This window comes from Oryzias latipes, chromosome 15, assembly GCF_002234675.1.
Source record: "Oryzias latipes chromosome 15, ASM223467v1".
NCBI lineage: Eukaryota > Metazoa > Chordata > Actinopteri > Beloniformes > Adrianichthyidae > Oryzias > Oryzias latipes.
In genome coordinates this window covers 4,047,237-4,070,820 of record NC_019873.2, presented here as the reverse complement: position 1 = coordinate 4,070,820, position 23,584 = coordinate 4,047,237, and the positions used below count along the sequence as shown (strand labels likewise).

At 42.8% G+C, this 23,584-nt stretch overlaps 1 protein-coding gene across 4 annotated transcripts in view; it reads right to left on the bottom strand.

Annotated features, from left to right (window-relative positions):
- Positions 1 to 1,429: 1,429 nt before the first annotated feature.
- The window catches only part of LOC101165497 (stimulated by retinoic acid gene 6 protein-like), an 86,999-nt gene continuing 64,844 nt past the window's right edge, over positions 1,430 to 23,584 (bottom strand). For 3 of the 4 annotated variants that reach the window (XM_023963039.1, XM_011484056.3, XM_020709278.2), the window contains exons 16-18: positions 7,906 to 8,069; positions 7,564 to 7,707; positions 1,430 to 3,574 (exon numbers count right to left, since the gene is read on the bottom strand). In XM_023963039.1, coding sequence (XP_023818807.1) covers positions 3,390 to 3,574; positions 7,564 to 7,707; positions 7,906 to 8,069 — 493 coding nt within the window. In that variant the 3' untranslated portion in view covers positions 1,430 to 3,389. Of the gene's footprint in view, positions 3,575 to 7,563; positions 7,708 to 7,905; positions 8,070 to 8,394; positions 8,546 to 23,584 lie in introns of those variants that run through there. The other variant, XM_020709277.2, reaches the window with a different exon arrangement.

Sequence of the window (23,584 nt, the reverse complement as noted above, 5' to 3'; positions counted from 1 at the left end):
GATATGATCATGGAAGCTGTTTGCTTCCTGTTGCCCTTTTCATTCATGCATGCACGTGCACGCACACACATGTATGCAGATTTATACAATGGGACAGAAAAGTGTTTGGCAATCAGCGATTCTGCAAGTTTAGCCCATTATTGAAACACTTTAGGTATTAGAGACAGAATGTAAAAACAAAAAGAATCCAGGAAATCACATTGCTTGATTTTATTAAAGAATTAATTTGTGTAATGGAGCAGAACAGAAGCATTTGCATTACAAAAAATCTTTCAAATTCTGTATAATGTGATACAGGTTTTTAATGACGGGTCAAAGTTTGCTTGTAGGTCTTCAGCAGGTTTGCAATGCTGCTGGTAATTTTGGCCCATGCAGATTGCTATGATGCTTCGGGAATGTTACTCAGCAACACCGACCTTCAACTCCCTCCACAGATTCTCCATGGTCCCCAATCCCCAGGTCACAGACCAGTACTAATAAATATGTTTGTTTGTTTTTTTATTTACCATATTATTCTGAAGGCAGTTTTATTTTGTAAAACTATGACTAACACTTGATGTATGTCAACACTATTGACTGTAAAGGACAACTGGACTGAGTGACCCCGCCCCCCCAGGCGTTCAAAACCCTCTGGTCCGAAGAAGCTGAAATCCATAGACTTCCATGAAGAAAAAACAGCTGTTACTCAGTCATTCTATTGGTCAGAATAACTATTAATGCTTTGCTCCCTTTTTTTTTTAAACATGTCCTTGATAATCCTAATTTTTTCATCGTATTCTTTCTCTACTTCAAGTTATAATCGGACGCCTCAATAAAACTATGTGGTCTCACGTCTCACGTTTAAAGAGTTTGACAGATTCTAAATAGGGGTGGGATTTTCTAACAAGCTCAAGCTGATTGGATAGAGTGGTTGCCATAGAAATATACACTCAGACCGACATGGAGCAATCATGGAGCAATCACTACTTACTGATGACGTCTGGTTCCAACATTTTGGCTTATTGACTTATGTTGGAACTGGAAGCAAATCAGTCAATTCCCTTCTGTCATGCAGTCCCCCCTTGGTCAATGTTTTCTACTTAATCATTAATCCACTAGAGGCAGCAGAAAGGCTTTTTTTGGCTAATTTCAAAATGGATGCTTTCATAGAATCTCATATACACTTTTGGCGGGAAGAATTTAGTTAATTTTTAAAGCTTTATAGTAAGAAGAACTCATCTTTATTTTTCATTTTCTTAAATGATTATTTGCTGTTTTGAAAGAATTCAAATGTCTTAATTAATTCTTTATTAAACGCCATGTTAAAATGTCTTGAAACAGTGGGTAGACCTTAGTAGGGGCCTTTTTTTCTCTATACACTCATATCAACCTTTTTGCATCGTAAACTAATATTGTTGTGAGCAAAAACAAATCACCCAACGGATCAAACTTTGCTTTTGTGAATTTTATTCAAAAGTAAAAAAAAACAAAAACATTTGAAATCCAAGAATGTGAATTTTCTGTTGAATTCTTTGATATAGAGGGCTTTACAGGGTCAAACAATGGATAATTTAAAAAAAAAACGGATACATTGTTTTTAACACTGATCTGAGACTGCATTGAGTCGTTATAGTGCTAAAATGATATTCTATGGAAAAAAACTGTAATTTTGCCTGTAGTACATTTTCACAATTTAGAAACAAACTTGGAAATGCACAAGTTTGTTTTAAAAATCTTTCATAGTTAAAGTTCATCTATAATGAACATTACAGACGGTTCATTGTAAATAGAACAACTTGCTGAATTGCTGACACTACTGTGTGTGTGAGTGTGTACATACACTGACACCTTGAGGGACAGTCAGGAACTGACAGACATACAGCAGTTACAAGACTATAACAGACTCAACCGTCTCCTACAGGCCTGAGGTGGAGCAGTAGTGACACACGACCGGAATGAACCGCTTACATGCAGCACGGTCGGATCAACAATCGGCATAACCCACCTATCTCCATCAGAAAGAAATTTTGATCCAAACGAGTCTGATTTGGGCAGACTATTTTGAACGGAGTGTTTACATGACGCATTTTTCTTCAGATCAGGCGTTCTTTCTGATTACTTTAGTCCATGTAAACGCAGCTACTGATTGGTTTTCATTTAACAAACTGATTGATCAATCAATCAAACTTTATTTATAAAAAGCTCTTAACATGCCTGCTGCTCAAAGCACTTTAGAATTAAAAACAATCAACAAAATGCAAAAAAGAGAAAAAAACCCAACCCACCCCATTGCCCTCCCTCCCCTCCCTGCCATACATACACCCAATGACCCCAAACTTTATGCATACAGGCAGGAAGAAATGATTATAATAATAAAACAGACATACGGCTTGGCTCTGCTGTGAGGAAACAATATGTCTGGAATCTGTTATACCAGGAGCAGCTCATCCACAGAATGTCACCACAGCGCCCACCCGCACCAGACAGCAACGGGGTTCACACCACAGCCATGAGGCTGTGATGCTGGGCCCCAGCTGCCCCAGCAAGGGTAAGCACAGCAGCAACAGCCCCGATCAAACCAGCAAGCCCTGGTACAAAAGATCGCCATATGGAAACATAACTTCATAAATGGGGATGTAGGAACTTCAAGATCAAATTGTTTATTTCTAGTCTTGGTCATTTATTTACAACAGGAACATTTTGGAAGAAATTAACCTTGTTCAAATCACATATTTTTTTAATTGTACAACAGAAAAGTAAACAATAAAAATAGTGATACACCAAAAAATATATTTTTTTAATGTCATGCATTGAAAAAACATGCATGTATGCACGTTTTGCATTATTGTTTGTTCTGACAGTTGTTGTTGTGCGTCTTACTCATTTCAAAGAGTTACAATGACAAGAAATAACAGGTGTGTGTGTTTGTGCTGAGATAAATGTGTGCAAATGCTAGAAATTCCCAGCAGACCTGAATGCAGCAATAGTGAGCTCTTTATGAAAGTACATAAGAGCAGAAATTCCATGCACCTCATGCTGCATGCAGCACCCCTTGTGCTATCCTAGGCACTTTAACATTGGGAGTTGGGTCATCTAGACCCACTAGACAGTGCTCTGAACCTTTTTTCTTCAATGATTTGTGATCTTCACTGGTGTCCATGGATTACATGAAATCTTTCCACCTTCATCCACCTTTGTCATGGTATGGAGAACACGTCAATGTGAGGCCCACCCTCACATTGACGTGTTCTACCCTACCGTCATAGAATAGCACAAGGGTTAAATGAGACTATTAAATGTGTGCAATCAAGCCAGGATTATATGATTGAGCCAACTATGGGATGGATATTTGTAATAGAACCCTTCACATGATTTGCTCATGGTCCAAAATAATTACATGCATCCCTGTCCTATTGTGAGCCCTGTGTTATACGGCCCTGCATCTGAGACACCATGACCCAAGCCTGCACTGCCGTCTCTGACTGCTTGGACGATGACGACAGGTGGTGCTTCCGAAGCAGAATCAACTGTGGGTTCCTCAGTAGGGTGTAAGACAACATCCAGCGCTTCCAGGCTCGGACTTTCACAAAGGATCCTAAGCAAAAGGGAAAAAGCAATAAAATATTAACAGGGGGATGATTAGGTACAGAGCGTTGGAACAGAAAGAAGATTGTGCATTTTGAAAAGGAATTAGATAGAACTTTAATTGATCCCACGACAGGGAAATGTTTTACTGTAACTACAGGGAAGAGCATGATCGCAGTCCCCCACTACCCACTAAATAATCCAGATTCCACATTTGAGAAATTTGCAGCGGTCAGCACAGCCCGGGTTCTTGATGGTACAAATAGTTCTTGATGATCACATACAGTTGTTCTGTGTAGGATCCTTTAAAGTACTGCCACATTGTACTACAGTGTTCCCTCGCTGTTTCCAGGTTTGCCTTTCATGGTCTCGAAGAGTTTTTGTCAGTGCAATGTTGCTTTATTTATTTAATATTAAGCACCACGTGTTTAGCCAAGAGATAAGCCAACCAGGATGTGTTCTTCATCCTGGTTGGCTGTACATCTGTGTCCTTCAATCTCCTTCGTGCCGTCTCTCCTGTGCTGAGCTCGTCACATTTCCCAAAAATCTGATTGTTTTCTTTCTAGAATACTGGACTTCTTTTTCTATGAAGACTTGAATTTCCCTCTTTTTCTTATATTTTAAGCACTGCACAGAGCCTCACTCGGGGCAAAGTAGTGTTTGTGCCACTCTGCCTTCATTACCGAGCGTTATGTCTGGACCTGATCTCCTGACCCCGTTTCGGACTCTGTTTGACTGCCGCCTGCCCCGACTCTCGCCTGGTCTTCCCCGTCTCCCCTCTGATGATCTTATGCCTGTTATTGACCTCTCCCTGCCTGACAAGGTTATTATAGTTAACGAAAACGAATGAAAAAACTAAAACTAGAACTGGAAAAACATTTTCGTTAACTGAAATAAAAATAAAAACGAGAGTTAAAAAGAAAACAAAAACTAAATAAAACTGTTTGTTGTGTGTATAAAACGAAATGAAACTAACTAATATTAACCCCTAAAAAATACTTAGTTTTCGTCTTTGTTAATACATAAGTCTTTTGGGTTGAAATAAAATCTATTTACTTCACGCTGCTAGTTTTACTGTGTATTTGACCCCTACGGCATCACGTTGTCTGTGACGTCACATGATGTCTGTCAGACACTGCCGGCTAGCGTGGTCATAGACATTTACATGAGCGTGATGGCTGCATTAAAAGTTGGGAGAAAGCGGGAGAGTCCTATTTGGGACTTTTTTGAATATAACAGCGTTGAAAACTAAAGTAAGTGCCTTGTAGTCGAAGCAGGAGACAAAATTTGTGGAACGCTCCTCAAAGGGAAAAACCCTACGAATCTAAAAGTACATCTAAAAAGCGCACACAAAAACCCAAATCAACAGTACCTAGACAAGCAAGCTTGTCGCCCGCCCTCCCCCGAAAAAGAAGCGAGAGCAGGTAACGTAATGCTGTTATCGGCTGTTGTATTTTAATTTAACGATGGTTGTCCTTGTGTCCTCTGAATAATAAGTGTTTCAAAATGTATCTTTGATTGAGTTTTTATTATACAACACTTATTCTTGTGATTTTGAATCATGCACCTGACAAATATCCTAATTTACAAAAAAAAAGAAAAAACTAAAACTAACACTAAAACTAATAAAAACTAAACTAAAACGAAGCAATTTCAAAAAATAAAAACTAATAAAAACTAGTAAAGCTGCCTCTAAAAACTAATTAAAACTAAATAAATTTAAAAACAAAAATTCAAATCGAAATAAAAACTAAAACTAATAAAAAATCCGAAACTATTATAACCTTGCTGCCTGACCCTGATAAGCTAACATATTAGCTAAGCTAGTTTATTAGCTAAACTAATAAACCTGCTGCACTTGGAACCAGCTGTCTGCCTGTTCCTGTGACACACCAGGACAGGGGGTTGATCCGTACAAGTACTGCAGGTTTTTCGGTTGTCCAGGTCCGTGGAGGGTCATAGAGAGGAGAGGCTGAATCTCAAGAGGGGAACATGTGTGTCTTGAAGCTGAGGCTCGTACTGCGACCTCAAGGGACGCCATGAAAATGGAAGGTACCATTTAATGTCAATGTATTGTGAAGTATTTGTAAGGATAATGGAAGTGTCAGGACATGGCCATTTCCGCTGTTCTCCCACTCACCTGTTCCCTGACTAATGAATGGCTTCAGATGTGCCCCGGGGTACATGAAGTGGGTGTATGAGGTGGGTGTGTCCACTCATTCTCTACCAGTTCATGACTCTTCTCCTAGTTGCATTTCAGGCTTAAGCGCACAGATTGCGTTTCTGTTCCTACTGGCCCCACATGCTTCTCACGCAAGGAGCCTGTGTCTGTCAACGCTCAACGTTCATGTAAGGAGCCTGCCCCTCCCTTTGCCAGGCACTCATGGAAGCTGTCTGCTTCTCTCCTCTTGTCTTTCATGCACGGAGCCGGCTGTCTCACCTCTCACAAAATCCTCCCCCCCGTCTGTGACGTCACGCTTCCTCACAAGCTCAGCAGGACGTAGCAGCAGTCTTAAATTGGACTTTGGACATTTTATGTAACTCTCCTCAATAACTTTTTCATACCCTGTACGTGCCTTAACTTGGGTCCTCATTAACCCTTGCGTTATCCTATGGGGTCCAGATGACCCGATACTTACATTGACGTGTTCTCCCTACCATGACAAAGGTGGAAAAAGGTGGAAAGATTTCATGCTATATATGGACACCAGTGAAGATCACAAATCATTGAAGAAAAACGGTTCAGCGCACTGTCTAGTGGGTCTAGATCAGTGGTCCCCAACCCCAGGGCCACGGACCGGTACCGGTCTGTGGGTCATTTGGTACCAGGCCGCACAGAAAGATTAAATAACTTGCATTACTTCCATTTTATTTATTTCGGAATCTGAAAGACGTTCAATTTTGAAAAATTGCCCGATTCTCTGGAACATCAGTCTATAAGGGGGGGCTCATTACGACGATCGCGATCGACCGGTCGATCTTCAAGGACATGAGGGTAGATCGCAGGCCAGCAAAGATCAATAACAAAAAAAAAAGTACTTCTAAACAATCCACCAGCCAATCAAAGGGAAGGAAGCTGTGTTTTTTCCATGGCACGCGCTTCGTACGGAGCCATCAGCGCCTTTGAAATGCCATGCCGCCCATGCTCCCCGCATTGCACGGTTTACAACAGAGCATGACATACGATAGTCGCTGCTTTCTGTCTCTGTAATAAAACGCCATATCTATTAGCACAAAAGTATATTTGTGTAATCTTACTGTGTAGTTTTTAATCATCAGTACATAAACAACAATGTACAAATAAACATGTAACTAATAAACAAACATTTACTAATAGTATATATATATATATATATATATATATATATATATATATATATATATATATATATATATATATATATATATATATATATATATATATGTCATACCAGTCCGTGGCATGAAAAAGGTTGGGGACCACTGGTCTAGATTACCCCACTCCCAATGTTAAAGTGCATAGGATAGCACAATGGTTAAATCAAAACAGGAAGTTACACTAACTTATGAAGTACTGTTTTGCTGCTGCACAGGATGTGCATATGATACAAAAGTGCCTGTAAACCACAAAAACTCTGATTGTCTAATTTCCTCATTTTTAACAGGCTGAACGTAAGCACGGCATGACAATAACAACTGCGTCCCAACAACTTCCTGCCTATTTACTCCTATGTGCTGAATAAGTGTTCACTAGGACCTGTCGCCCGCAGCACACCCCCAGAAAAAAATGTACAAGAATATTTTTTTTTGCTATAAGTTCACTGCGCGTTCCACAACTTTAACATTTGGTGCGGATCACTTGGATGCTTCATAAAAGTTTGATCATTTTTCATCTGCAGACAGCCCCTATCCACCGTAAGGACAACTGGGACTTGTGGGTATGACAGATGATAAAGATTTTAACACAAACAAGTAAACAGAAATCTTTTGGGTATGTAAGTCACTCTGCAAAACACTCACCAGACGTAGTGTTATGAAGTAAGGAATATGCAGGTTTCCTTTGGTCCTTCACAGTGTTGGACCACAGCAACTGACAGAAACACAGCATGACAGGGTTGTTGTGGTAATGATCAGCAAAGATCATCCCCACCCATGTCATGTGACCTGAAAAAGACGGTCAAAACAAGAACAGAAAAATACAGTGTTTTACAAAGTAACCAGCTTTGTTAGGAATTCCAATCCAGGAAGATTTAAGAAGCAAACATGGAATAATATTCTATTGTTGTTATGATTTTAACTAAATGCTCATTATAGTTGTTCTAAACATGGTCCAGACATGTTTTTCGGTCTGTTGTGTCTCACCTAAATCCAGCCTTTCATATCCTTTCTGCATGATGCTTCTGTCAATGCGAGACACCAGTGCTGTTCCAATGACCATGTTCAACAGCAGTCTTAGTATGCATGCGGTGAGACCCACTCCAACATTGTAGAGAAAAAAGAAGTAGCTGAAGAAACTGAATGCCTTCCTGTGAAAAAAAGACAGTTTGGAGATTTAGGACTTTGATTTTCACTCTTGGCTCTTTACATACACAACAGTCTTAAACACGAAGATGTAGAGACAATGTCTGGCTGTATTGATGATGTCATGGAATATATATGGAGAAACAGAGTAACATCATTTCCACTTGTGTGTATCAAGCCCCCGCATCAAACAACCGTTTGTACAACTGGGAGATTTTAAATCATCCCTGCTAAATTTAAGCTGTGGAGTACCACAAGGGTCAATATTAGGCCCAACACTTCATCCTATACATTAATGACATACACATGGTGTCAAATACATTCAAATACCTTTTATATGCCGACGACACAAGTATGATATGTACAGGGGAGAATCTCAGTGAAGTAGTAAAAATAGTAAACACAGAAATGAGGACACACTTCCGGGTTGAGGACACACTTCCGGGTTAGCATGATGCTGTGACGCGGACCGGCTCGAGACCTGGTGGAAAATAAGATGATTTAATCCTGGGAAACTAAAACAACAAACAAGCCAGCGGAATATCTTTTTTTCTCTATTTTTCTTCTTTTTTGGGATAAATACACCGTCCCAGTGCCATTCCCCTCCCCGATTTTTTTCCAAAGTAAACTCCGAACGTCCTGGAGAGCTGCAGCAGCGAGGAGGATCTGGACAGCCTGACAAGCTACATCGACGAGCAATACGAGCGTCTCGTCATGGGAAAAACCCCTCAGTCAGCCAAGCCAGCCGCCCCCACCAAGCGGAGCCGACCCGAAGAATCACCGGGAGCTTCTCCACCGAAGACGGAGTTTGAATCTAACGCGTGGGATATGCTTCTTAGCATTGATGCCAAACTATCCAGCTTCGACAGCCGTCTTTCCCTCCTGGAAGTTCTTCACCGGGAATTTCAAGAGATCAAGGATGCTCTAGAATTTTCCCAAAAACAAGTGGAAACCCTGACCGCGGAGAATTCAGCGCTGAGGGAGTCGGTAAAGTCCATCACTGATGGAATGAGCCAACTCTCTGAAGAAAATAAGAAGATCAAGGAGTCCATTCTGGATCTTCAATCAAGATCCATGAGAGATAACCTAGTGGTCATGGGAATACCAGAAACACCAGAAGAAAACGCCGAGGAAAAAATTAAAAACTTTATTCAAAGCCAGCTAAAGCTTCCAGAGGAAAAAGTTAAAACCATAAACTTTCACCGTGTGCATCGCATGGGAGCAGTGAGACCTGGGAACCGCAGGCCCAGACCCATCGTGGCCAAGTTTGTCCTTCACAAGGAGAAGGAAGAGGTGAGGCGCCGTGGCAGGGAGCTCCGGGGAACCGACTTCAGGATGGATGATCAGTTCCCCAAAGAAATCTTGGAGCGCCGAAGGATCCTGTTCCCCATCAGGAAGAAATTTCTGAGCGAAGGGGCCCGCGCTGTCATATCTGTGGACCGACTCTATGTGAATGGACAGCTCCATCGCGACCCAAACGTCACTCCCTGGCTCTTCTAAACCAGATATGTATCCACACCCTTTACACTCTCTGCACAGGTGTTAGTTTATGCTTATATGTGACACACTGGGCATAACTCACGGGGCATAAAGGTTTCCACTTTAGGTAAAATCACCACCAGTCTCCTCAGCAGCTTCAAGCCTGTTTATGATAGGTTTGTTCTGTTTCTACCCTCCCTGTTTCCTTATTTATCCCCCCCTCTGCACTCCTTTCCCTTTTTTCTTTTTTCACACACTATTCCCTCCCCCTCACCTAAGCTGCCACATAACCCAGCCACTCTACAATAGTACTGATCTGCACAACACACTCAGACACTCAGGATGTCCAGCATTACATCACATGCACTGTGCATTACACATTAAGCCTCATAGCAACATCAAGCACACAATTATGTGTACATATATACTCATTTTTGCCTCCATCAACAACATACAGTTTCTAGCATTCACCTCAACAGCAGCATGTCCACCCTAAGGTTAGTTACTTGGAATGTGCACGGAGCTGGAACCAGAGAGAAGAGACTGAAAGTAATGAGCAAATTAAAAGATCTCAAAACTGATTTTGCGTTTCTTCAAGAAACTCATATGTCTAGTTCCTCAGTGAATATTCTCGCCACAGCAGATTTTCCCAACGTATATTCAGCCTGTTATAATTCTAGACAGAGAGGAGTAACAATTATGATAAATAGGGAAATTAAATTCACAGAAACTAGTACAGTCATAGACCCAGAGGGAAGATTTATAATAGTCACTCTTTCCACTCAAAATATGCAGCTGTGTTTAGCTAATGTGTACGCCCCCAATGTAGATGACCCTAAATTCTTTCATTCCTTCTTCTCTGCGCTATCTGAACATACAGACAAATCGCTAATCATTGCAGGTGACCTCAACATGTGTTTAGATCCAGAGATGGATAGGCTAAATAACACAGGAAATCTTAGACTCTGGCAATCCACAAACACTGTTAAACAGTACATGGAGGATTTTGGTCTTTGTGATGTTTGGCGTTTATTCCACCCCACGAAAAGAACTTATACCTTTTTCTCCACAGTTCATCAATCATACTCCAGGCTAGATTATTTCTTGGTTAACAGCTCCTTGTTGAGCATAGCTACGGAAGCACAGATCCACCCCATTACTATCAGCGACCACGCACCAGTTTCCCTGACTCTTAAAAACAAAACATCACCACCTTCATTAAGGAGCTGGAGGTTCAATACATCGTTGCTCAGAGACCCTAACTTTATAGATTTCCTTGCTAAAGAATGGTCCTCATATCTTCAAAATAATGACCACCCAGGTATTTCCTCGTGCCTTTTATGGGAGGCCGGGAAAGCAGTCATGAGAGGAAAAATAATCGCCTTCTCATCCCACAAAAAAAGAAAAGAAAACTCTAAACTAGTGGATTTAGAGCAAAAAATCAGACTGTTAGAGGAAACCTACAGCAACTCTCCGGATGAACAAACTCTACAACAAATAAGGAAAGTAAGAATCGAATTAAATGAAATAACTAATCAAAGAACACAGTTTTTATTACAGAGACTACGCTTGGAGAGGTTTGATCACAGTAATAAATCTGGGAAATATTTGGCAAATCAACTCAAAATAAACAAAGAGAAGACAACTATTTCATCAGTCATAGACCTAACAGGAAATTCAACACATGATCCAGCTGCAATAAATTCAGTTTTTAAAAACTTTTACCAATCTCTCTACTCATCCCAAATTAATCCCTCTGACAATGACATCAACAGTTTTCTCAATAGCATAGATTTGCCTAGACCAACAGAGGAACAAATCACAGCCCTGGAGTCCCCTTTTACTAAAGAAGAGCTACATAAAGCATTAACCAACATGCCTAGTAAAAAAGCCCCAGGACCAGACGGCTTCCCAGCAGAATTTTATAAAGAGTTTTGGCAAATCTTAGCTCCCATTTTTCTCAGAATGACAATAGAAATTAAGGACAACAATTATCTACCTCCAAATATGAATTCTGCTAATATAATCTTACTTCTGAAACCTGGGAAAGATCCCACATCACCATCCAGCTATCGACCCATATCGCTGATTAATGCAGATCTTAAAATAATCTGCAAAGCTTTGGCGGGAAGGCTGGAGAAGGTAGTTCCCTCTCTAATACATCCTGACCAAACAGGTTTTATAAAGGGTAGACATTCATCTACCAACATGCGCAGATTAATCAACCTCATAGATTATACAACCATCAACAACCGAGAAGCAACCATTTTGTCACTGGACGCAGAAAAGGCATTTGATCGGGTCAACTGGAAATTTTTAATAGCCACCCTGAACAAATTTGGCTTTGGAAAATCATTTATTAACTGGATTAAAATACTATATGCCTCTCCTAATGCTCGTATCAGAACAAATGATCAAACATCTCCAAGCTTTAATTTACAAAGAGGAACCAGACAAGGCTGTCCACTATCTCCGTCTTTATTTGCACTATTTATTGAACCTCTAGCTGCTGCAATTAGGCAAAGTCGAGACATTGAAGGCATTCAAACCAAAAATTTAGAACACAAAATAAGTCTTTATGCAGATGATGTTTTACTATTTACTCCTAATTCACAATCTTCCATCTGCCAAATCATCTCCCTAATTAATAGATTTTCCTCAGTTTCAGAATACTCCATAAACTGGTCTAAAAGCACAATTCTACCAATTAATTGCAATTATCTAAATCCGTCATCTATTAAAATACAAACAGGCAACATAAAGTACTTAGGTATAAATATCTCCTCTAGGCTTTCTGATCTACTCAAGCTAAACCACACCCAACTACTTAAAACAACCGAGGCTGATCTCACTAGATGGAAAACTCTACCCATTTCTCTAATCGGGAGAGTTGCAGCCATAAAAATGATGATTCTCCCAAAAATTAACTACCTATTTTCAATGATTCCTTCCAAACCTCCAACTACTTGGTTCAAATCATTAGACTCATTCATTTCCCAATACCTCTGGGAAGGTAAACCCCCACGGATTAGTTTAAAAACTATTAAAAAACCTAAAGATAGAGGAGGACTAGGCCTTCCAGACTTCCAGGACTACTACTCCGCGAACAGATTGTGTTATGTACAAAAATGGCTGAATCCTGGTGTGCTGGATGAATCCTGGCTAGACATTGAACAAAATCTCTGTGATAACCTAGATATTTCTAATTTACCTTTCTTCAGTTCTAAAATTAAACAACACAAATGCTTCAGAAGTTTAAACATCAGCTCATCCTTAACAGCCTGGTGGGATTTTCTTAAAAAAAACAACCTCACATTATTTCCATGTAAACTTACCCCCATTTGGAATAACCCTGACATTTTGTTTAACAAAAACATGATTCATTTTGCTTCATGGAAGAACAAAGGAATCGAGCAGTTCCAGCATATAATTCAGAATAGAAAATTTATGTCCCTCTCAACGTTATCCTCAACCTATGGAATTAATATAAACAAATTTCTAGAATATCAGCAGCTTAAATCAGCTATAAGCACTAAATACTGCCTGACCCAAATAGACCTAGACCCTCCCCTTGCAGTAACACATTTCATGGACCTTAAAAATCCCAAACTCACCTCCAAAATTTATAAGATGTTATCAGACATAGATGAAACCATTTACTTACCCATGACAAAATGGGAGTCTGAGCTATCATTGAATTCTAGTGATCAATTTTGGCTACAGATCTGTTTGAATGCCTTTAATATGACCAAAAGCCCTAATCTGCAACTTATTCAATACAAGATTCTCCACAGAACTCACTACACCGGACAGAGGTTATTTAAAATGGGTCTCAATCAGTCTGCTACATGCACACAGTGCATAGGTAACAACATAGACGACTATTTGCATGCCCTGTGGGTCTGTCCACCTGTCCAATCATTCTGGCGTAAGGTTTGTGAGGATTTATCAATCTGGTTTAATCATAAGATTCCTGCTTGCCCCAAATTCTGCTTATTAGGTGACCTGAATAACATCAACATGGAATCTAACAAGGCTTATATGGTTCTCACCGCTGTATGTATCGCAAAGAAAACTATCCTCCTAAACTGGAAATCTAAAAATAATCTTAGCATCAACCACTACAGAAACCTCATGTCAGAGCATATTAGTTCAGAGATAATGTCCTCCACAAAAAACCTGTCGGCTTCAGACTCTCCCTGGCTCCAGCTGGTTAGTCACATCACCTAGTGGGGGTGGGATGGTGATAGGTTGAGCCGGGTCCTGGCTGGTTGGGTGGGCCGGGGTGGGTTTGGGGGGGTGGGCTCTGCCGGGCCTGTCGTTCTCCCGGCTCGGGGCTCTGGTTGCCTGGGTGGGGTGGTGGTGGGGGCGCACACTCTGCCGGCAACTTGGCAGGGGTTCCTGGGCGGGTGCCTGCTGGGCGCAGGGTAGGCAGTGTGGCTGACCGGGAACGGCGGCCGGGTGCCGTGCTGGGTGGCTGGTCGCCGTGGCGGGGGCTGGGGGGGGGGCTTGGGGCTCTGGGACCTGGGGTCGTCTGCCCGTGGCCGGTGTTTCGCCCGTGGCCGGTAGTTGGCGCGTGGCCTGGCCCCCCGGGGGTCGGCGCCGCAGTCACAGCAGGGGTTAATGGGTTCACTTGGGTGGGTTTATTTCATTATTATTATTATTATTATTATTATTATTATATTAATTATTTTATTATTATTATTATTATTATTATTATTATTATTATTATTATTATTATTACTTATTTATTTATTTTTGGGGGGGGGGCCTGGGGGGGCAGTGTGCTAGTCCTTAGGGGGGCCAGGGTATGAATGGTGGGGCTGGACCCCCTGCCCCCCCGTTCTGGCACCGGGACCCTTCCTTGCTGGTTGTCTCTCGGCGCCGCGAGGATCTGGCCTCCAACTGCGGCTGGCTTGGCGTTTCTGGCTGCCCGGCCGCTCTGGGAGGGGGGGCGCCTACCGCGGCCGGCTGGGGGGCCGGTCGCTCGGGGGAGCCTTCTCCCCCGGTTGTGCCCATCCGCCCGCTCCTCCCCGCTCTCACCCAAACAAATATTGCACACAGGCACATAGGGCCCCGGGATCTGGATGGGAGGGGTATGCTGGCGGGGCTCACTGGGGATGCCCCTCTCTGGGTTCTCGTTGGCACCCGCCCTCCTCCCCGCTTTTTACTTGCATATTAGACACTCTGATTCATCTAGGGCCTTGTGGAGAGGGTCTGGTGGAGGGGGGCACGGTGAAACATCCGTGCTCACCTTTCGCTGGCCCCCCCACAATTTTAACTTCCTCTGTAGACACACACACTGCATGCTAGCAGCACACACACAGCAAATACACACCACTCACAGAGGGACTCCGGAGTGGGGGGCTTTGCGGCTTGGCAGCGGTGGATCCCCCCACACTGGTGACCTCCTATTTTACCTGCAGCACACACACAGCACTCCCACACCTCCATACATGGGTGGGGTCGGGGGGGGGCGGCCGGTCTTCACCCGCCTGGTCCTCTCGGGGCGGCCGGGCTTATGGGTGTCCTGTCGGCTGCGGGAGGGGTCGGGCATGCGGCGCTGGGGGTCGGCCGGCTGGGGGGGGGGGTTGCTGCTTGGCGGCGGGGGTAGGGAGGGTAACCAGATGATTGTGAGTATGTGTGTGTGAGTGCATGGGTAGGACCGACCTGGGGGCTGGCTCGCTGGGACCCTCTGGGGCTTTCCCTCCCCATCACAGAGAGGGGAGGGCACTGAGAGGGTTGGGGAGGGGGGGTCAGATATTATGGCGGGGGGGGTGGTAGTGCGTAGGGTTTTAGGGGGGTGGCTGTGGCTGTGGGTGCGTGGCGATTCCTGGGTTGCTAAGGTCGCGGGCCTGGGCTGGCTTGCGGGGACGGGGCGCCGGTCGGGTGGTGGCCGGCTCTTGGGTTCCGGGGGCCCTGGCTTCGTCCCTGGCCTTTGTCTCGGTGTCCGGCGCCCGGTGGCCCCCATGGCTGCCGCCTGGTACGGCTAAGCGCTCTTGTCTTGTGGCCTGGGGGCCGGACACTGGGTTCGCTTGTGCCTCTGGGCATTGGGGGGGCCCCTGTAGGGGGGCCCTCTCTGTGCCTGGCTGGTGGGGTGGGCGGTCCCCTCCTCCTCCCCTCCCGGGCTGCCTGGGTCCGGATGCTGGGGGGGCTTCTGGCCTGGGGGGCTCTCCTCCCCTCTCCTGGTCTGGCTGGTCTGGCTGGGTAGGATCTGGCTCCCTTTATGAACACACGGTTCACGTCGGCAGCATGCATGTATCTCCACCCCCACGTGCACGTGCACACTGCTCCCTGTCTGCTTCATCCCTCCTCCTTACCTACAGTGTATTGATGGACAGTTTTTTTTTCTCGCTCATCTTAGTGTCAGATTTTCACCTTTGATGTAACATTCGTCTTTCCAGCAGATCTGGTATAATTGTTACAGCTTAAATTAATAACTTAGTCAAATCAGTGCTTGTATCCCCCACCTTTTCACCTTTCTTCCTTTTACTCTCTTCCACCCTCCCCTCACATTCTTCCCCTCTCCCTCCCCACACACACTAAATGTAACAAATAAATAAAAAATAATACGACAAAAAGGGGTTTATACAAATCTACACTCTAGTTTCTTGAAGCTATATAACCTCTTTTTGTGATAGTAAAACCTGTCCAACACAAAAAGCCTTCAGCTCTAATCTGTTTGCTCAGCTGTTGGACAGAACAAGTTAAAAAAAAAAAAAAAAAAAAAAAAAAAAAAGAAATGGGGAAACTGAAACAATGGTTTGACAAAAATAAACCCTCACTCAAACTTCCGGTTCTGGGTTACAGCACGGACACGTGGGGGCTGACGGCGGCTATCCAAAAAAAGAGAGCTGACCCTGGCCCCCAAGAAAAACCAGGACTACGAAGACCTTACATAATAATTAAGTAATTCATCTTTGTCATGTGCTTTATTGATATTTAAAGATCTGTCTGATAAAAGTTGTGAACCAGATAATGATAAATCATGTAATAAAATGGTTACAGTAGAACAAGGGTGGGATTATATAAGTTGGCTTCCTTCCACTCCCTTTCAAGCAATATTTATTAATAAGTCTAATTATCCTAAGTTTGATTTGTCTTTGTATGAATGTTTTTTGTGTATTATTCTTATTTGATTGCTTGAAATAAACCATTTCAAATAAAAAAAATTATGATTTTTGGAAATCACCCCATTCCTGCAGATTTAGAAATAAAAGTTCCTATTGATAATTATGTTCTGGAAAGAGTGACTGAGTTCCTTGAAGTAATTATGAACGACAAAATAAGTTGGAAGCCACAAATAAAGCAAGTCAGAGCTAAACTTGCTAAAAGTGTAGCATTGTTGGAAAAAACGCATACTATATTGGTGGACTACCAATATATTCATCCATAATACTACCACATTTACAATACAGTGTTGAAGTTTGGGGAAATACTAAAACAAATCTACAGTATTTGAATTTTATGCAAAAAAAGCTATTAGAATAGTTCATGGTGTGGACTATGGGACATAGAAATGCACTATTTTTAAAGTCGGGTTTATTGAAATTATGGGAAACTAGTGAACCTTATAACTAGGGGTGTGAGGATAACCTCATCACTTTTTTTTAAAGTTTTTTTTTTTTTTTAAGTTTTGCATTTGGTGCGTGATTGGAACTATAAAAAAAACATTGAACACATTCATCTTTGTTGATAATTTACTTTTTCTGCTAGTCCTGTGTTCAGACTTCAAGGGTTTCTGGGGAAAACCTTTTATTAATCTTCTCCTACACTCCGTGCGCTGCGCCTCTCACCTTTTGCGCTGCGTGCGGCTGTCACTCCCTCTTAGAGCCTCGTCTGGCACGCAGCTCACTCTTACACACACGCGCGGTTTCAAAAACACACACACATCCTCATTCTACAACAGACGTTTCCGTCTTAGGAGGAAATACGACAAATTTACTGCATTCTAACCATTCATTTCCATTGTATTCATTTCCATTACAAGCTGCGTGCGTTCTTGAGTGCACAACATGGCCGCCCGCTGGAGGATTTTGTGTTGGGGGGGTGTTTATTACTGTTCTCCTTCACTCCGTAACACCAAACATGAATGTGCACTGTTAGATTTCCATGAATATCACTACATGTTTTGTTTGGGAACTATTTTGTGCAGCGCAACGTTACGTGTCTGTATAAATAAAGGCGGAGCCTCCTGCCCCGCCTTCTTCATGGGTGTCAGGCTTCATGGCTGCCGGAAGGGTGACAAAGTGTCTGCAGTCTGTTTATTACTGGGCAATACATAATATTTGAGAAGATATCTGTACCAGAGAGCACAGGTGAAACTCGCTTGCAGCTCCAGAGCGGTCCGCTGTAGAAGAATCAACACCCCCCCCCCTACACAAGACGGACAGCGCTCACACACACACAGTCAATCTACAACACCTATATAGTTAGTTAATTAGTTAGATAGGTAGTAGTTAGTTGTTACTGTTATTTGTTAATAAAGAATAGTGCGTTGTCATTGTATTTATTTCCGATGCAGCTGCTGGGGGATTTTGTGGGTTTTTTTTTTCTTTGGGGGGGGGGCTGCGGTTAACCACTACACCGCGCCCCCTGCTGGTTCATCACCAAAAATCCCACAAATCGTTGAAGACTACTGCCCGGAGGTCCTTGAGCAACGTTCTGCCTATCGTGGAGTTATGAAAGAGCTGCTCAACTTAGGCCTCAGGCCCCCTCTCGGCTACCTGGCCAGGCTTTTCATTGTGACCAAAGAGGGGGATTGGAAGCGGCTAGCTTCACTTGAAGATGCCAAGAACCCCAATAACCCTCGTGCTATCCTATGACCCCACCCTTACACTGACGTGTTCTCCCTGCCATGACAAAGGTGGATAAAGGTGGAAAGATTTCATGTAATCCATGGACACCAGTGAAGATCACAAATCATTGAAGAAAAAAGGTTCAGCGTACTGTCTAGTGCAGGGGTGTCAAACTCATTTTGGTTCAGGGTCCACATTCAACCCGTCTGATCTCAACTGGGCCGGACCAGTAGCGTAAAGGCAAAACAACAGCTTTATTCTTGTTTTTTTACCCAATTGGAAAACATGCCTCAACCAACATGGTAGCCTATTCATTCATTCATCTTCTTAACCGTTTATTCCCTGGACTGGTCGCCAGTCTGTCGCAGGGTAGAATATCCTCAATCACACATCCATTCACTCTCACACTCACACCTATGGAAAATTTAGAGTTGCCAATTAACCTTTTAACCTATGGTAGCCTAATCATTTCTTATTACACATTCATTCACAGAGGCCAATGGATCTTATATAAAATTAATTTCACTTTAAAAAATATCGGTTTATTCAATTTTATACAGCCTGAATATTTTAAATCTGACACTGAAGCAATCCTGATAATAAATTCAAGAAGGGCTACAAAAAATATGAAACATCTTCCTAAAATGTAAACGTCCAAACGATGACAAAATTACACTAAATTAAACTTGCAAACATTTGTGAACATAAGAGTTTGGAGTTAACCTTCTTTCTCTCCTGAAACTTCACAAGACCGTTAATATCAGGATTCAAATCAGAAATACATTTGCAGAAACACATTTACTGTCATTCCAGTGTGCAAAACACAATGAAATGTCCATTATTATTTTCATTCATTATTATAAGAATCTTTTCCTGGTTTCTACCTGAATTTTGTGGCAACACCTGCCTTCATCCTGACCTTTGATGGGGCGCCATCAGTGACCAAAATTACTTCATGTGACCAGTTCACTTCAGCATCGTCCAGCACAGTAACTAGAGAACTGACTATATCATCAGTTGTTGTTGTGACCATCAACTCAAGAAACTCCACTTGACGGTCTCTTCATCACCTCTAATAAATATGTACAGCTGTACATCAATAGTGACTGAAAATACAATAAATGACTGGATTCCTTCATATGGCTGCCCATGTTTCCTCAGAGATGTTGAATCTGGAGTTGTAATTCTTGACAGACTCATGTTTAAGGTCGACTGCTTTTTGGGAACAAGACTTCTGCAGCCTTCAGCATTTTTCAATAAGTTCACCATCAAAAAAAAGGATTGGATGTTTGCTCCAACTTGTTTGCAATAAGGTAGCTAGCTTTCACTGCTCTATCACTGACATCACGGCTGCAGTAAATCCAGGTGGTTATTTATCAGTCCAGCTAATATTTGCTAAATCTTTTTTTTCTTAACTGCAGATGGTGAAACTTTTCTTTGTGGAGAGTCTCATAATGGAGCTGAATGTTATATTCTTGGAGAACCTGTTGATGACATACCAAGCATGCAGGTTTGCATTCAGCTCCGTGAACAAATAAAACGCTTTCCATTTTCCTGGAAAGCTCAGGACTTCACTTCAACCTTTTTTTCTTTTTGACAACATTTTGGTCATTGGGGTGTCACTACTGATCGTCCTTCAGTGGTGAGGCTCACAGGGAACCAAACTACTGCCTACCCAGACACAGAGCTGTTAGGTTTCGTTTTTGGCACATGCAGAGTTATGTTGTTTCACCTGTTAAGCTTTTCTTTTGCTCCCCTAGTGGCGGAATTGCGCATTTCGGTTATTTCTTTAAAAAATCATAACTCGCCACAGGAATGGACTAGAAACTTGCTTTCTTTTTTAAACATCCTTGTGATTTTGACTCTTCATGTGTGGGCCGGAATAAACTCGTGGGCCGTATGTTTGACACCCCTGGTCTAGTGGGTCTAGATCAGAGGTCCCCAACCCTTTTGTCTACGCGGTGGGGGGTGGGGGGTGGGGCGTGTTGAGGTGCAACGCAAGGCACGTTTACCGCTGCCTATTAAAGGCAGATCTCCCTTTTTTAGCGGGTGCAGGTTCCTCTTCTGTCCCTTCATTGGATCGTTTCTCCCTTGTCAAAGCAACTTGTCAAAGTTTGTTTTTTGCTCATTGTGGTTGTTTGGGTTTAATTTTAAAATAAAACGTTTTTTTCGAAGAAAACAATAAAATGGAAATTATTTTTTCTTTCTGTGCGTCCCGGTGCCAAGTGTCCCGCGGCCCAGTACCGGTCCGCGGCCCGGTGGTTGGGGACCACTGGTCTAGATGACCCAACTCTCAATGTTAAAGTGCCTAGGATAGCACAACGGTTAAAGATGCGAGGGCTCTATACTTCATCAATCTCATTTCCAAAAGCAGAGGTAATCCTAACGGTGGTTTTCAACACCATTAGTGGTATTGTGGTGCCCAGTCCATCTGCGGTTCCCACTCATTCACATGATGATTGTGAAAAGTTTTTATAATTTTTTATTGAAAAGTCAGATCAGTGGGAAGCTCTCTGTGTCACACTGCTGGTCTTGTTTCTGTTCCTAGTCTACCTCGGCTTGTGATTTTAGACATGTTATCACCTGTTTCTCTCCCTGAGCTAATCAGATTAGTCAGCACAATGAAGTCATCTTCTTGCTCTCTCGATGTGCTGCCAACATCTCTGCTCAAAGATGTCTTCCAGTCCATCTGTGTTACTGCTACTGGTCTTGACCGCAGCCTCTGAAACTGTTGACCATTACGTCTTCTTGGACAGGCAAAAAAACTGGGTTGGGGTGTCCGGATCTGCTCTAAATTGGTTCTCCTCTTATCTGACTGGTAGATCTGTTTCTGTTGTTTTTCTCAAAGTTTAAGTCCTGTTCTGCTTCCCTCACTCCTGGACCTTTATTGTTTATTTTATATCTGCTGCCTTTGCAGCATAGTTTAAGTTCTTTTAATAATATTTCCTATCATTTTTATGCTGATGATATTCAGCTTTATGTGTCTTTAAAACCCCAGGATGTTTTGGATTGATCTGGATTCAGTCAAGAGTTGGATGAATGATAATTTTCTCCACCTAAATGAAGCCAAAACTGAGGTACAGGGGTCTCATTTATAAAACTTTGCGTAGGATTTGCGTCAGAAGTGGCGTACGGATGAAACATAGGACGTGCGTACGCACAGAAATATTCAGATTCATAAAACCGTGCGCACGCACATCCTACGCATCTTTCCCTTAATAAATCACAACCGATTCTAAATGCAACGCAGCTTTTGCGGTTACATGACACGCCCATAGTTGCCCATAAATAGTCCGTGATACGCCCACAAATGAATATTCATTGATTGGGAAATCATGGCAACACAGAGAGGAAATTAAAAAAAACTAACTTCACTCAATGTGAAGTAGAAGTTATCGTTGGCGAGTTGGAAAAGAGGAGAAAAGTTTTGTTTGGAGGGCACAGTGTGGACATTACTAATGCCGTAAAGGCACGTGAGTGGCAAACGGTGGCAGACGCCGTAAATGCTGTAGCCTCACAACCTCGGACCGTGGCCGAAATGAAAAAGAAATGGTCGGACATCAATCAAAGTCGAGGCAGAACAACGTCTAGCGCTCCATCGCCAGAGTGTCTCTGCCACCGGGGGGCACCGGAGCGCCAGATGCACCGGGTGACACGCGTGGTTCCTCCGAGTGCTCTTCTGTAACGCCGGGCCCAAAAGCCTGCAGAGGTCCAACAGGACGGCTCGAGGAAGTCTGAACCGGCTCATAAGCCAGTCGTCCTCGTTTGCCAGCAAGTCTTCTTGCTGTCTAAAGATGCGTTCACTCCAAATTCTTCCATTTGCCACATCTTCTAAGAGCGCAAGATCAGCCATTGTGCGTCATTACGCATTGTGACGGGGCATTTTATTTCCCTCCATTTAATTACATCTGACAAGCTACGGATGTCGGTAATAATCGACGTGGAAATGGGAAATTGTTCAGCGCAAATGTAATGTCTTGTTGCTTTCTGAATGGTTGAGACATACGCCATACAGTGTTTTATCAAAAATAAAACAAACTAAAGGCATATGTATGAATACCATAATTCCATAGCTTATGAAAAAAATTTTTTTACTATGAAAACAACTTTCCCCAGTGGACAATTTATCTATCTATCTATCTATCTATCTATCTATCTATCTATCTATCTATCTATCTATCTATCTATCTATCTATCTATCTATCTATCTATCTATCTATCTACCTATCTAATTGCACCTATATCTGCTCCGCCAGATGGACACATTAACAAGAATATCAGTTTTGTACATTATTTCGTTCTGTTAACTGTATTATTTATGAGGATGAATTGCACAACATGCCAATATTGCAGAACATATCAGAATCTTTATTATCATTCTGCAGAGCACAATGAAATTTTTTCCAGCAACTCTCGATATAAAAAAGGTAGAATAAAATAAAATAAGAATAAGGAGCTATATAAGGCATAAATACTTAAATACTGTACAGTAGAGTGGGGTGAATATTGCACGAGTGGGTATTCCACATTAGAATGGATATTGCACATACAGCATGAATATTGCACACAGTTTAAAATAGAGTCAGAGCATTGTCAGCTGTGTGCTGACAGGGGTTAGTGGGTTATGTTAAGTCTGGGGGGAGGGGGCGGTTTCGTTGACCCAGTTGTGTGATGTGTGGGGGGGGTGGGGGGTGGATGGACCTCACTGCTCTTGGGAAGAAGCTGTTCCTCAGTCTGTTTGTGTGAGTTCTGATGCTCCTGTATCTCTTCCCAGAGGGAAGAGGTACAAACAGGTTATGTCCTGGGTGGGTGGGGTCTGCAGCAATACGACCAGCCTTCCGTCGGACCCGGCTGTCATACACTGAGTCGAGTTGTGGGAGAGGTCCTCCCACAATCTCCTGTGCGGTTTTCACCACCCGGGCCAAGTCCTTCCTGTCTTGAGCGGTGCAGCTCCCGTACCACACCGTAGCACTCAGACAGAGGATGCTCTCTATGGTTGCCTTGTAGAAGTTCCCCAGAAGTTGTGATGAAAGTCCAGTCCTTTTAAGCTTCCTGAGAAAGAAGAGTCTCTGCTGAGCCTTCTTCACCAGGTGGGATGTGTGCAGCGACCAGGTGAGGTCAGATGTGATGTGGATTCCCAGGAACTTGATGTGGTCCACCTGCTCCACCTCCTCCCCGTTAATGAGGAGGGGGGTGTGTGCCACCTTTCTAGTCCTTCTAAAATCCACAATGATCTCTTTGGT